Source organism: Hemitrygon akajei, chromosome 26 (genome assembly GCF_048418815.1).
Source record: "Hemitrygon akajei chromosome 26, sHemAka1.3, whole genome shotgun sequence".
In the NCBI taxonomy this organism is placed as follows: domain Eukaryota; kingdom Metazoa; phylum Chordata; class Chondrichthyes; order Myliobatiformes; family Dasyatidae; genus Hemitrygon; species Hemitrygon akajei.
Genome location: NC_133149.1, coordinates 42,944,410 through 42,958,339, shown reverse-complemented (window position 1 = coordinate 42,958,339; position 13,930 = coordinate 42,944,410). Strand labels below are relative to the sequence as shown.

General features: G+C 40.9%; 1 protein-coding gene across 4 annotated transcripts in view; it reads left to right on the top strand.

Moving 5' to 3' along the window:
• The window catches only part of bace1 (beta-secretase 1), a 180,112-nt gene that overhangs the window by 149,634 nt on the left and 16,548 nt on the right, over positions 1 to 13,930 (top strand). For 2 of the 4 annotated variants that reach the window (XM_073030064.1, XM_073030063.1), the window contains 4 exons: positions 113 to 250; positions 4,606 to 4,740; positions 7,884 to 7,985; positions 11,393 to 11,542. In XM_073030064.1, the coding sequence (XP_072886165.1) occupies positions 113 to 250; positions 4,606 to 4,740; positions 7,884 to 7,985; positions 11,393 to 11,542 (525 nt within the window). The remainder of the gene's footprint in view (positions 1 to 112; positions 251 to 4,605; positions 4,741 to 7,883; positions 7,986 to 11,392; positions 11,543 to 13,930) is intronic. The other 2 variants (XM_073030065.1, XM_073030067.1) reach the window with 2 other exon arrangements.

Sequence of the window (13,930 nt, the reverse complement as noted above, 5' to 3'; positions counted from 1 at the left end):
TTGATGGATCAGGTTTAATATTGCAAGAAATTATCTTAATGTTAACCCATTGTTTATCTCCTCTCCTTGTCTCCCCTATCCTGTCTTCCCACTCCCATTATCTTCTCCACAGCCTGATGAAAACCTGGAACCCTTCTTTGATTCACTAGTGAAGCAGACCCAAGTCCCCAACATCTTCTCACTGCAGTTGTGTGGAGCAGGCTTTACCCTGAATGATACGGATGCAGCATCATCTGTGGGAGGAAGCATGGTGAGTGATGGCTCTTCTTCAATGCAAGTTCTTTTCAATTCAGGCATCATGCAGTTAAGTGCTGTGATCAGTTATTTAGGGAAAATTGCTAGTCTTGCTTATTCCTCCAGTACGTAATCTGGATTGGCAACCATCCAGACCCTGAGCCAAGGTGGCCTTGACTGTAGAAGAACTGCAGAAACAAAATCTGAGGCAAAGCAAGGGATATTGAAAGCAGATACCTCTCTTCCTTGTACAAGGCCAATGAGAAATGTGTGGTTGATGCATCTGCATGAATATCTACTACCCTTACCTTTGCCTGATACTCTCTTTTGAAGAGATCAAGTGTACTTCTGTTGTCTATGTAAAAATAAACATGATTACAAGTAACAAGATCGGGAGTAGGCTATACTATTTTTAAAATCAAAAATTAATGATGATCTGGAATCCCCTTCCTTCATCCTGTCTCATTTCCTCACTTCTTGATTTATTATCCAATAATTCATATTCTGAAATGAATTCAGTTTGAATCTAACAGAAAAGTATCAGAATTTTGATTGAAAATCTTCAACAGAGCCAGAGCTGTTTCTCATCTGGCAACCGGCTGTTTACCTTGGTTTACCAAGGTTGCTGATGGCTGCTGTTAGATGTTGGTAGAGTGGCCAGTGAGCAAGGTAATGCCATCCCGACCCTCCTCATGGACATCTCTGCTGTGGGCAGCACAGCAGCATAGTGGTCAGTGCAACGCTTTACAGAACCAGCTGTAAGATTGAGGTTCGATTCCTTCTGTCTGTAAGGTGTTTGTACATTTTCCCCATGACCGTGTGGGTTTCCTCCCACATTCCAAAGATAGATAGATAGATAGATACTTTATTCATCCCCATGGGGAAATTCAACTTTTTTTTCCAATGTCCCATACACTTGTTGTAGCAAAACTAATTACATACAATACTTAACTCAGTAAAAAATATGATATGCATCTAAATCACTATCTCAAAAAGCATTAATAATAGCTTTTAAAAAGTTCTTAAGTCCTGGCGGTTGAATTGTAAAGCCTAATGGCATTGGGGAGTATTGACCTCTTCATCCTGTCTGAGGAGCATTGCATCGATAGTAACCTGTCGCTGAAACTGCTTCTCTGTCTCTGGATGGTGCTATGTAGAGGATGTTCAGAGTTTTCCATAATTGACCGTAGCCTACTCAGCGCCCTTCGCTCAGCTACCGATGTTAAACTCTCCAGTACTTTGCCCACGACAGAGCCCGCCTTCCAAAAGATGTATGTTAGTGAGTCGTGGGTTTGCTATGTTGGCACCGGAAGAATGGGGACACTTGTAAGCTGGCCAGCACAATCCTTACTGATTTGATCTGATACAAATGGCACATTTTACTGAATGTTTCGATGTACATGTGACAAATAAAGCGGATCGTTATCTTTACTGTGCCTTCCTCAGAGTAGGAGCTAACTCCGTATAGACATCCAATGCATCTAGAGGAGATGGGGGCTCAGTGGAACAGAGAGAGTTGCCATAATCTGATCGTGTGACAGACCTGGCCAGAGAGGCTGACTGACATCTGCCTATTCCTGACATTGGTTGCCTGCCTCCTGCAACATAGTGGTTCATAAGTGGAGGTGGCTCATTCTGTACAGGAGATGGTTTCATGCCACTTTAAAGGAAATAGTCCAGGGCTGCTTCCATTGACTGTACCGGATGGGATTAGTTGCTCTACTTCCAGGTAATGCATGTGTGATGACAACCATTTTATCTGTTCTAATTAACAAGATAAGTCAGAGCCATGGCTACAGGTCTCCACACAATGGTTCCTGCGTACATGTCTGGTAAGGGAATTAAAGGCTTTACTATTCTCCTTATGAGCTGTGTACTAAGGGAATTAAAGCTCCTGCACAACATTGCCAGACTGGGCAAGACAGTGAAGGCCAATGCCATCTGTTAGACTGAATCCTACTTAGTCATCTCACACTCGAAAGGAAGTAACGCGTGTAAGAGAGAGAACAAGAGGGAGAAAAAAAACTGTTGTTCGATGTCAGCTTCTGTTTATCTGTCACAGCAGTACAGTGGAAAGATATAAAATTACTATAAATTACAGAGAAAATAAAAAGTGCAAAAAAAAAGGAATACCCAGATTCGCTCTGCAGCCCTTTACCTTTCCCCACCCACCTGGCTTCACCTATCACCTTCTAAATTGTCCTCCTCTCCCCCCACCTTATTTTATTCTGGCACCTTCCCCCTTCCATGCCAGTCCTGATGAAGGGTCTCGGCCTAAAACATCGACTGTTTATTCCTCTCTTCCGATGCTGCCTGACCTGCTGAGTTCCTCCAGCATTTGTGTGTATTACTCTGGCTTTTTAGCATCTGCAGAATCTCTTGCATTTCTAACAAAGTAGTGCTAATGTTCTGAGATACAGTGAAAATCAGTTGTTTTACATGCCATCCAGACAGATCATGCCATTTATAACACTGAACAGCAAATGTTTTCAGAAGTGTTCCTTCCTCAGATTTTTTTTTATGATAGACTGCTTGAAACTGAATACAAATATAATTACAGACTACTTGTATCACATAGGAATTTGGAGAAACAAGAAATTAACTTTTATTGAATATAATGTGTTTAGTTACATAACAATGCTGACACTTTGCAATAGTTCAACTAAGCTAAAACTGTTTTGTTGATGATTTTCATTTGTACTCCGTGTCTGAGGCCTCTCTCTTAAGTGTTCAACAATAATCAGCCAGCATTGATGGGTTCCAGTTGCCCTGATACCGTTTCTCCATGACCGCAATGTTCTGGTGAAACCTCTCATCATGCTTGGCATTGACAGCGCCAAGATTTGCAGGGAAGATGTCTAAATGGGAATGCAGAAAATGAATCTTTAGTGACATGTTGAACTTCATGGTTGTGTATGCTTGAAGCATGTTTACAACTAGCTGCACGTAGTTTGTGCTCTGTAGTTGCCAAGAAAAATCTCAATGTCCTTGAATGTCTTCCATCTGATTTTCGCCACTCCCTTTAGAAATTCTTCGAATTGCCTGTCATTGATGACTCATTTGATTTGTGGACCAACAAAAATGTCTTCCTTAGTCTTGGCATCAGTTATTCTGGGAAACATCTGTCTCAAATCCTTCATGGAAATGTTTGTGCCTGGCGACAGCAGATTCCATCCTTGCAGTCTTGAACCCAGTAATTCTGTTTTTGCCTTTGACAAACCAGGTCATTTAACTCAGATTTAGTTATCAGATGAGGCTCACTCAATATAAAGGGTTCACACTCTGTATCAGTATCAGTGTTGTTTTTCATTGCTGCCTCGTGCATCGTGGCATCTCCGTCTGCCCCCTCTAGACTCCATGTCTCTGGTGGCTTTGGTCCTGAAAGACTATCGTCACGCGATGCAGGTCTCGTGGCTGAAGGGAGATTGGGGTATTCAATGGATTTCAGAGAAACCAGACCCCACACTGGTCAGACAGAAGGAGCAGTCTGTCACATGATCCTTCTGCTCTCACCGTATCATCAGGACAGCAAACGGCATTGATCTCCAAGTACCTCTGAGCTGAGCTCTAAGATCAACCGTGCATGTTGCGCAAAAGCTGTGAGGAGCCCAGGCTTTGTCTTGGTCGCCAATTTCACACCCAAAGTAGAGCTCATGGCTTTCTTAATAAGAGGAGTCATGCTCCATCGTTGAAATTTAAGTGTATACTCACCACAAATATAACAGAAAGTATCGCAGCTGTTGCAACATTGGCGAGACATTTTGCTATCACAAATACTTCTGAAAATACAATTACTTTATTATAATGAGTACACACAATATGCTATGCGCGTAGAAGATGGGTATCAGCCTGATCGCAAACGTATATACAAGTAAACGCAATGTATAGAATGGTGTGTGTGTGATGCTTTTGCAGCCTTACTAAAACCTGTCCTGCCACGCTGCATCCACCCTGCCTAAGCATGTCTAGGCATTCCTGGACAAGATAGAAAACTTCTCGGCTTACATTGTGGGCAACATTTTGACTGACTTGATTATGAATTGAAATAAGAAATATAGGTAATTTCAAAAAAATGGTGCATGGTAGAAATTTTCAAGAACAACAACCCAAAATCCAAAAGACACACCCAAAGGTATTCAGGAAGCAATATCTTTGTTGTTCAGTGTATTTACTCAAGGTAGTAAAAAGAAAACAAAATGTGGAATATGGTGTTACACAGAAAGTGCAATGCAGTTAGACAAATAACAAGGATAAATTACAAGGACAGCCACAGATATGAACCAGTATTTTATGTAAAAATAATGTTGCTGACTTAGAGGGCTGAATGGAATACTCTTGACTGTTCTTTGCTTTCTTCCCACCGTGTTGTAGATAATAGGTGGAGTTGACTCTTCCCTGTATCTGGGCAACATCTGGTTCACACCAATCAGGAAGCAGTGGTACTATGAGGTCATTATAGTCAAGATCGAGATCAATGGACAGGACCTGAATCTGGACTGTAAGGAGGTGAGGAATCTCCATGCTGAGTCCCACATTCCACCAAGTCACCACACCTTCCTTGCACACTGTAGATTCTCAGACCCAAGCAGCTGCACACTAACATGCATGCCATATACTGAATCACAACACACACTCCAAATGCTGAGTGACAGCCACAATGTACACTGCCATACACACCCATGGGCCTGTTCCACAGCCTTGTGTTGAAAAAGCACCCTTGTGCTGGTGCTCCCCTCTACTGTATCCTGAGGCCGAGTTACTCCTCAGAAATACAAAATAATTCTGAGGATTATCAAGAAACAATGAAAATTTATTAAAGATGGGATAATAGTAGCAGAGATTGAATAAAAGATTGTAACAGATTATCCAGATCAGGGCATTGGTTGATGTACATATACCACTACTGTATTATTTCCCAAACCAAGACAGTCCAAAGTATGTTTCACATGCCGTAGTTAAGCTGAGTGAACACTTGGTGTGATCTTCCAAAAGGCTTTTAATATTCAAAAAGCTGAAGGTATTGCATGTGATGGAACTGGCCCTTTATCCATGATCTCCCACCACTGTGGAGAAAGTAACTGGAGAGAGGATTAGACAGACCGGAGAGGTGAAGGTAAATGGAGAGGACAGTCTGTGGAGTGCAGTAGAACAAAGAGACATATGGGTCCATTGTTCATTGAAAGTGGCATCACAGGAAGACAGGTTCATAAAGAAAGCTTTTGGCCTTCATAAATCAGTGTATTGAGTATAGGAGATGGAATGCAACGTGGAAGTTGTACAAGATGTTGGTGAGGTCTAATTTGGAGTATTGTGTGCAGTTTTGGTCACCTACCTACAGGGAAGATGTAAGTAAGGCCGAAAGAGTGCAGAGAAAGTTCACAAGGATTTTGCCGGGTCTGGAGGACCTGAGTTACACGGAAAGATTGAAAAGGTTCAAAGATTCAAAGTATGTATGCAGTATACAACTCTAAGGTTCATTTTCTCAAGACAACCATAAAAAAAGAAAACCACAGAGGCCGTTCAAAGAAAAACATCAACACCTCACCCCCCATGCGCAAAAAAATTGCGCAAATGGCAACAAAACTCTTCCCCCCCAGTAAAAAAAACCAAGTTGCACAAATGGCAGCAACATCAACCCCCCGCCACCCACATGCAAAAAACAAATAAAACGCGCAAATGGCAACATTATCACCCCCCCACGTGCAAAAAACAAATTGCGCAAATGGCAACAAGAAAGAACAAGCGAAAACACAGAATATAAAAACCTCAGATCAAGAGTCTTACAGAACTACGGCACAATGCATAAAGCACAGACCCAGAACTTCAGGAGCAGCAAGAGGGAGAGAGACTGTCACATGCAGACACATTCCTCCAGCAGCAGTGAGCGAGAGGCTGGTAGACGGCACTGAACATTCGCTCGCCTCAGTGATTCAATCTACCTCAATGCTTTACTTGGTGAGACATGAAGTTGATCATGGGCTTGTGCCCTGTCTCTAAGCTTCTTGGCCTTGAGGCCACTCGCCTCCTGGAACCTTCATGGAGACAGCAACACACAAGATCACTCAATCGGCCCGAAAACACACCTTCAAACTGTAGTTCACAAGCTCCAACAGTACCAGAACCACATTTAAAAGAAAAAGACTATTCCTTGGAAGGTAGAAGATTGAGAGGAGATTTGATAGAGGTAGACAAAATTATGAGGGGTATAAATAGAGTAAACGCAAGCAGTCTTTTTCCACTGATGTTGGGTTAGGACTATAACCTGAGGTCATGGGTTATGGTTGACAGGTGAAAAGTTTAAAGGGAAACTTCTTCGCTCAGAGAGTTGTGAGAGTGTGGAACGAGCTGCCAACACAAGTGATGCATGCAAGCTCGATTTCAAAATTGAAGAGAAGTTTGCATAGGTACATGGATGGTAGGAGTATGGAGGGCTATGGTGCCGGTTGATGGAAGTAGGCAATTTAAATGGTTTGGCAAGGACTATACGGGCTGAAGGGCCTATTTCTGTGCTGTACTTTTCTATGACTCAAATATCAGCAGGGTGGTTGGGAACGGCTGTTAAGGGTAGGGGTTGGCACAGTTGCTTTTGGTGCCAGCAATCACAGATTGGAGTTCGATTACTAATCCTGTCTTTAAGGACTTTTTACATTTTCCTCATGTCCATGTGGGTTTCCTCAGGGCACTCCAGTTTCCACCCGCATTCCAACAACATACGGATTATAGTTAGTGAGTTGTGGACATGCTGTGTTGGCTCCGGAAGAATGGCAACACTTTCAGGATGCCCCCAGCATGATTCTTAGAATGTCTTCGTCATTGATGCAAAATGATGCATTTCACTATCTGTTTCGATGTACGCGTGACAAATAAACCTAATCTTTAGGAGTGCAATCAGTAAAATGTTAAAGAGGGCATCCAACAGGAAAATGTTGGAGTCCTCAAACCATGGTCAAAGAAGATCTCAGCTTTCCAAGGAATGACCTGCTTCAGTGTTTTCTCAGGCTTGTATGTATTGTAAAATTTTGAACAAATAACTGTCTTAATTGTTCTGCATATTTATGGCAGCCTCCACTTGTTGATGGGTCAGATGAGGAGATGTACTAGCAATAATACAGGCCTCGGTCTCTGACTCAGATTAATGATGCCACAAGCCCTAGCTTTCACCTCCTCACTGACATCACTCTCTCTGTCATTGGTTTGTAACTGATTATCTCTCTTGTACAGTACAGCACAATACAGGCCCTTCAGCCCATGATATTGTGCCGACCATTTAACCTACTCCAAGATCATACTAACCCTTCCCTCCCACATAGCCCTCCATTTTTCTTTCATCCGTGTGCCTATCTACAAGCCTCTTGAAGTTCCCAATGTACTTGCCTCTACCACAATTGGCAATGGATTCCATACACCTACCACCGTGTGTGGGGAAAAAAAATTACCTCTGACATCCCCCTCTACTTTCCTCCAATCACTTTAAAATTATGCTCCCTCTTATTAGTCATTGCAGCCCGGGAAAAAAGAGAAGTTCTATCTACAGTATGTCTCTTGTCATCTTGTACATCTTTATCAAGTTACCTTTCATCCTGCTTTACTCTAAAGAGAAAAGCCCTAGCTTACTTAACCTTTTCTATTTTGCTTTCTGGTTTCTTCAGTACAACTACGACAAGAGCATCGTAGACAGTGGAACTACCAATCTCCGGCTGCCCAAGAAGGTCTTCCAAGCTGCAGTGAAATCCATCAAGGCTGCGTCTTCTGTTGAGTATTGTTTCCTAAAAAGGAAAGAAAGTGAAAGTATTATTTTAAACTGCTTATTTCTCCTGGTTTTGTCCTCAAAATATGGGCTGTTACTCAAATTTTGAGATGTGGGCAAAGCTGCTCTTGAGAAGATGGCAGTGAGACTTTTGACCCATTGCAGTACTTCAACAATACTGTAGGTCATGGTGTTCTAGGATTTAGACCTAGTGGTTATGAAGGGGCTGCTATAAGTTGGTGTGTGCCATAACAAAACATCCTTTGGCAGGACTGGCGGAGGGTTTCGGTCCAAATCGTTGACAACATTCTCTTCCATAGATGCTGCTTGGCCTGGCTGAGTTCCTCCAGCATTTTGTGAATGTTTACTCTCAATCACTTTCGTTCTGGTACATATATGTTTATTATTTTCAGTAGTGTCTCTATCCTCAGTTGTGAACTGTTTCTCTTTCCACAGATGTTGCCTGACCTGCTGAGTGTTTTCAGCATTTTGTGTTGTTATTTCTGATGGGTTTTACACTATGATGACTCTTACTGAATGGATCCCTTAGATGGGAGATAGTCTGCATTTGTGTAATTCAAGAGCATGTGGCTCAGGAGGTATCAGAAATAGAGAAAAATAAGTTTGGTTAAAATCTGGACATTGAGGACAGCAAAACCATTAGGCTTTACAATTCTACCGCCAGGACTTAAGAACTTTTTAAAAGCTATTATTAATGCTTTTTGAGATAGTGATTTAGATGCATATCATATTTTTTTACTGAGTTAAGTATTGTATGTAATTAGTTTTGCTACAACAAGTGTATGGGACATTGGAAAAAAGTTGAATTTCCCCATGGGGATGAATAAAGTATCTATCTATCTATCTATAAGCACATGAGAATGTTCAAAGGAGGAATTAAAGTAAGGCCCATTTTGCCCTTACCATTTGAGATAATGGATCCCTTGAATTATTTTTAAGGGAAGCAAAGGAAATATCTTTGATACAGTATCTTACCCAAATTTATGCCAGACCAAGACTAGTATTTTAGATTATCACACTGGTGCAGAAGAAGACAGCCACAGTTCCTTCATTACAAAAGTGACCACTTCAAATATAATTTATTGATGATAAAGAAATTGGAACATTATAAATTCACAAAAGGTGCATTGCAGTTAACTAGTATTACACAACACATGAGAATCCTACAGTTACATGTTTTAGGAAGCTAACTAACCATGAGTTCATTTCTGTGGTATCAGATTGGCGAGTATCGAGGATCATTTCTCTGACACAGGCAATTATTTTTTATGCAGACCATTACAGCACAGTACAGTTCCTTCAGCCCACAATGTTGTGTAAACTTTTTAGCCTACTCTAAGATCAATTTAACCCTCCCCTTTTACATAGTCCTCTATTTTTCCATTATCCATGTGGCTCTTTAAGAATCTCTTAAATGTCCTTAATGTACCTGCCTCTACACCACCCCTGGCAGGATGTTCCACACACCCACCACTCTGTTTTTTAAAAAAAACTTAACTCTGACATCTAAATATTCTTAAAGTATGGTCAATAACTTGTGCCTCAGATCCTATGAACTCAGCTTTACTCCATCTTAGGGTGGTGAAGATTAATTTCCCATTGGGGTAAAAAAAACATTGAGGAAATAAACCCAAAGAAAGAAAGAAACATAAACTGGTCAAACTTCATGATAGCTTCATCCAAAGGTTTGCAAGTAATTGAAGATATGTAATGGGTTGGCCAGTTGTTAAGTTTATAAACACCTTCTTCCAGGAAATGTCAAGTGCTGTATGGTATTGAATCAGCCAGATGATACACTGGGTTATAACTAGACTTAGTTCAACACGCACAATTATTAAACTGCAGCCATTGACAATGGTGCCATAGAGGTAAATTAGTGCAGATTGAAGGAAAGCAAGTTTAAACTACATTTCTTCGTCATCCCATTTTACTGGTCAGGACTGTCAGCTATTGAAACCACAACAGAGAGAATGATAAAGATCTGTGATTGGTTCCCCATGTCAATAGACTCATTGTTATATTTCCAGCATTAAAGGATAACAATCCAGAAACCATCCCAGTGTGGTACTCAAGTTGAATGCGATGAGAAACTATAAAGTCTCAGACACCTCATTAGATGAAAGACAAATTCAGCAGACAATATGTGCAAGTTCTTCTTCATTATTGTAATAACATCATACAGTTATTACCCTACAACCATCAGGCTCCTGAACCATTGTAGATAACTTAACTCATCTCAACACCAAACTGATTTCACAACCTATGGACTCACTTTCAAGAACTCCACAACTTATGCTGTCGATATTATTTATTTATAATCATTATTAATTTATTTATTATAAATTTCTTTTGCAAATTGGTTGTTTGTCAGTCTTTGTGTGGAGTTTTCCACTGATTCTATTGTATTTCTCTGTTCTATCGTGAATGCATGTAAAATTAAACTCAGTGTAGTATATGGTGACTGTGAATGTAGTAAATTTACTTTGAACTTTATAAAACACAAGAGATTCTGCAGATGGTGGAAATCCAGAGCAACACACACAAAATGCTGGAGAAACTCAGCAGGTCAGGCAGCATCTGTGAAATGAATAAGCAGTCGACAAGACTGCAAGAGGGCGAATTTTACACAGAGTGGTAGACAATCTATAGGCAGGATTTCAGATCACTGAGCAGTTCACGGTTTACTGAATGAAAATGAGTGTCTGATTAGCAATGATTTACAGTGGGGTGCTCTATCTTTGCTATTTAAATCTCTGGAAATCCAAAGCAAAAAAAAAGTTACTGGTTTTATACCCTGCCTGCTGATCGTTTTTGCTTGCAGCAAGATAGGACAAAATGCTGGAGGAACTCAGCAGGCCAGGCAGCATCCATGGAGAGAAATAAACAGTGAACATCTTGGGCCGAGATCCTTTATCAGTATTGGAAAGGAAGGGGGAGAATCCAGAATAAAAAGGTGGGGGGAGCAGAAGGAGTAAAAGTTGGTAGGTGATAGGTGAAAAATAGCATCATTAGCATACCATACCTTCCCGAAGTGCTTTGCAAGCCAAAAAAAAACTATATCAAAGGAACTTTCTAAAAGGACAGAGACTGGTAGTTCCTGAAGAAATATTGAGAAACCAAATTTTTGAATTCATGTAAGAAAATAGTCATTATTGTGAGGACACTGTTGTAAATTCCTCATCTATATGTCTTAAGAATTTGCAACAGAACAGATTCCCTAGTGTGAAGTCTTAATATACACATCAAACATACATATGTTTAAATGATGAATGACTGTATTTTAAAACTTGTACAACATCTGGTGTTGATTAAAGACTCCCAGTGTAATGAAATATTCATGATCATCATTACTGCCTTCACTTTTTATTTTTTCTCTCTCTCTTTTGACAGACGGAGAAGTTCCCTGATGGATTCTGGTTGGGTGAGCAGCTGGTGTGCTGGCAGGTTGGCACCACGCCCTGGCACATCTTCCCTACAATATCGTTGTACCTCATGGGAGAAGCCACCAATCAATCTTTCCAAATCACTATCCTACCACAAGTAAGTCAGAAAGACATTCAGTTACAACATCCAATCCATTTAACCTTCAAACCTGTATTTGTTTCCTAGAACCTCTGCATTTCTTTTTAAGGTTTACACCACCCCACCTCATTTTAAAAAAAATCCAACACTAAGAGCTCCTGCTACTGGATGGATCTTGGGTATGAGGATTTTTAGTCACAGATATGTTAGTGCCAAACTATTTAATCAAGTTTATAGTGATAAGCTATCTTGGAGGAAAGCCAGGTTTCATTAATAGACTGAACCAATTAATTCTGGCAAAATGAAATAAAAAGAGAAGAATATTAGAACTGTTTGACATGTCAGGCAGCATCTTCACTAAGAGTAACAGAGTTAACGTTTCTGTATCTGATGTACACTCAGTGACCATGTCATTATGTACCTCCTGTACCTAATAAAGTGGCCATTGAGTGTATGTTCATGGTCTTCTGCTGCTGTTGCCCATCTACTTAAAGGTTTGATGTGTTGTGCATTCAGAGATGCTCTTCTTCACACCACTGTTGTTACGCATGGTTATTTGAGTTGCTGTTACTTCCCAGTCTGGCCACTCTCCTCTAACCTCTCTCATTAACAAGGCATTTTCACTCAGAGAGCTGCCACTCACTAGATGTTTTTTTTTTGTTTTTCACACCATTCTCTGTAAACTCTAGAGACTGTTGTGTGTGAAAATCCCAGGAGATCAGCAATTTCTGAGATACTCAAACCACCCTGTCTGGCACCAACAATCATTCCATGGTCAAAGTAACTTAGATCACGTTTCTTCCCTATTATGGTGTTTGGTCTGAACAACAACTGAACTTCTTGACCATGTCTGTATGCTTTTATTGCATTGAGTTGCTGCCACATGATTGGTTGATTAGATATTTGCATTAATGAGCAGGTGTGCTTAATAAAATGGCCACTGAGAGTATATACCTAGTCTCAACACCAGAATTGGAACCATTAATCCAGCCTTCTCTCTGCTCTTTCTTCTCATTTATCCTCTACTTTGCTTTTTCATAAATCAGCCTGCATAAGGATGTGTCTTCTTTTGAATAATGAAGCAAAGAAATGGAACAGAATTGAAAAATCGATAGCCAGACAGAGGAGTTGGCTTTTGAAGTGTGATAGAAGCAGCTTGGCTATTTACACAGAGTAGCTTGGAAGAATTAGAACTGATCTCAGCTAGATCTATTTGAATTAGAGGCTGTTTCTTCAATGTAGCAGAAAGATCTTGGGATCTAAGTTCATAACTCCTTGAAAGTGGCTACACAGGTCAATAAGTTGGTCAAGAAGATTGATGGAATGCTTGCTTTTATTAGTTGAAGCATTGAGTTCAAAAGTGAAGAGGTTACATTGCAACTTTATAAAACTCTGGTTAGGTCACATCTAGAGTATTGCATTCAGTAAATAGGATTGTGAGAACATGATGTATTGAGGCTTCAAGGGGTTATGGACAAGCTAAGTGAGTGACCAAGTTATTAATAAATGTTATATAGTATAGCAAAGTGTGAGGTTTTCTGTGTTGGCACACAAAACAGAAAAGTAGATTGTTGGTTAAGTGATCAGAGGCTAAGTAGAGCTGATGATCAGTGGCACTTATATGAGCTTGTACACAACTCACTTAAAGCACATTGGTAGGTACAAGTCATCAATGGGGAAAATGGTACATTAATCTTTATACAGGACGATGTGAATACGAGTGAAGAAATCTCATTAGACCACACTTCAGTATTTTGTCAACCAACACAGACAACACACACAAAATGCTGAAGGAACTCAGCAGGCCAGGCAGCATCTATGGAAAAGAGTACAGTCGACATTTCAGGCCAAGACCCTTCATCAGGACTAGAGAAAAAAAAAGATGAGGAGTCAGAGTTAGAAGGTGGAGGGGGGAAAAGGGTGGAAGAAACACAAGGTGATAGGTGAAACCAGGAGGTGGGGGGTGAAGGAAAGAGCTGGGAAGTTGATTGGTGAAAGAGATAAAGGCCTGGAGAAGGTGGAGTTTGATAGGAGAGCACAGAAGGCCAAGGAAGAAAGAAAAGGGAGAGGAGCACCAGAGGGAGGTGATGGGCAGGTAAGGAGATAAGGTGAGAGAGGGAAAGGGGATTGGATTGGGGAATGGTGAAGGAGTGGGGGAGGGGCATTGCTGGAATTTCATGAAATCGATGTTCGTTCCATCAGGTTGGAGGCGACCCAGACAGAATACAAGGTGTTGCTCCTCCAACCTGAGTGTGGCCTCATCACGACAGTAGAGAAGGCCTTGGACTGACATATTGGAATGGGAACGGGAAGTAGAATTGAAATGGGTGGCCATCAGGAGATCCCGCTTTTTCTGGCGGATAGAGTGTAGGTGCTCAGCAAAGCTGTCTCCCAATCTATGTCGGT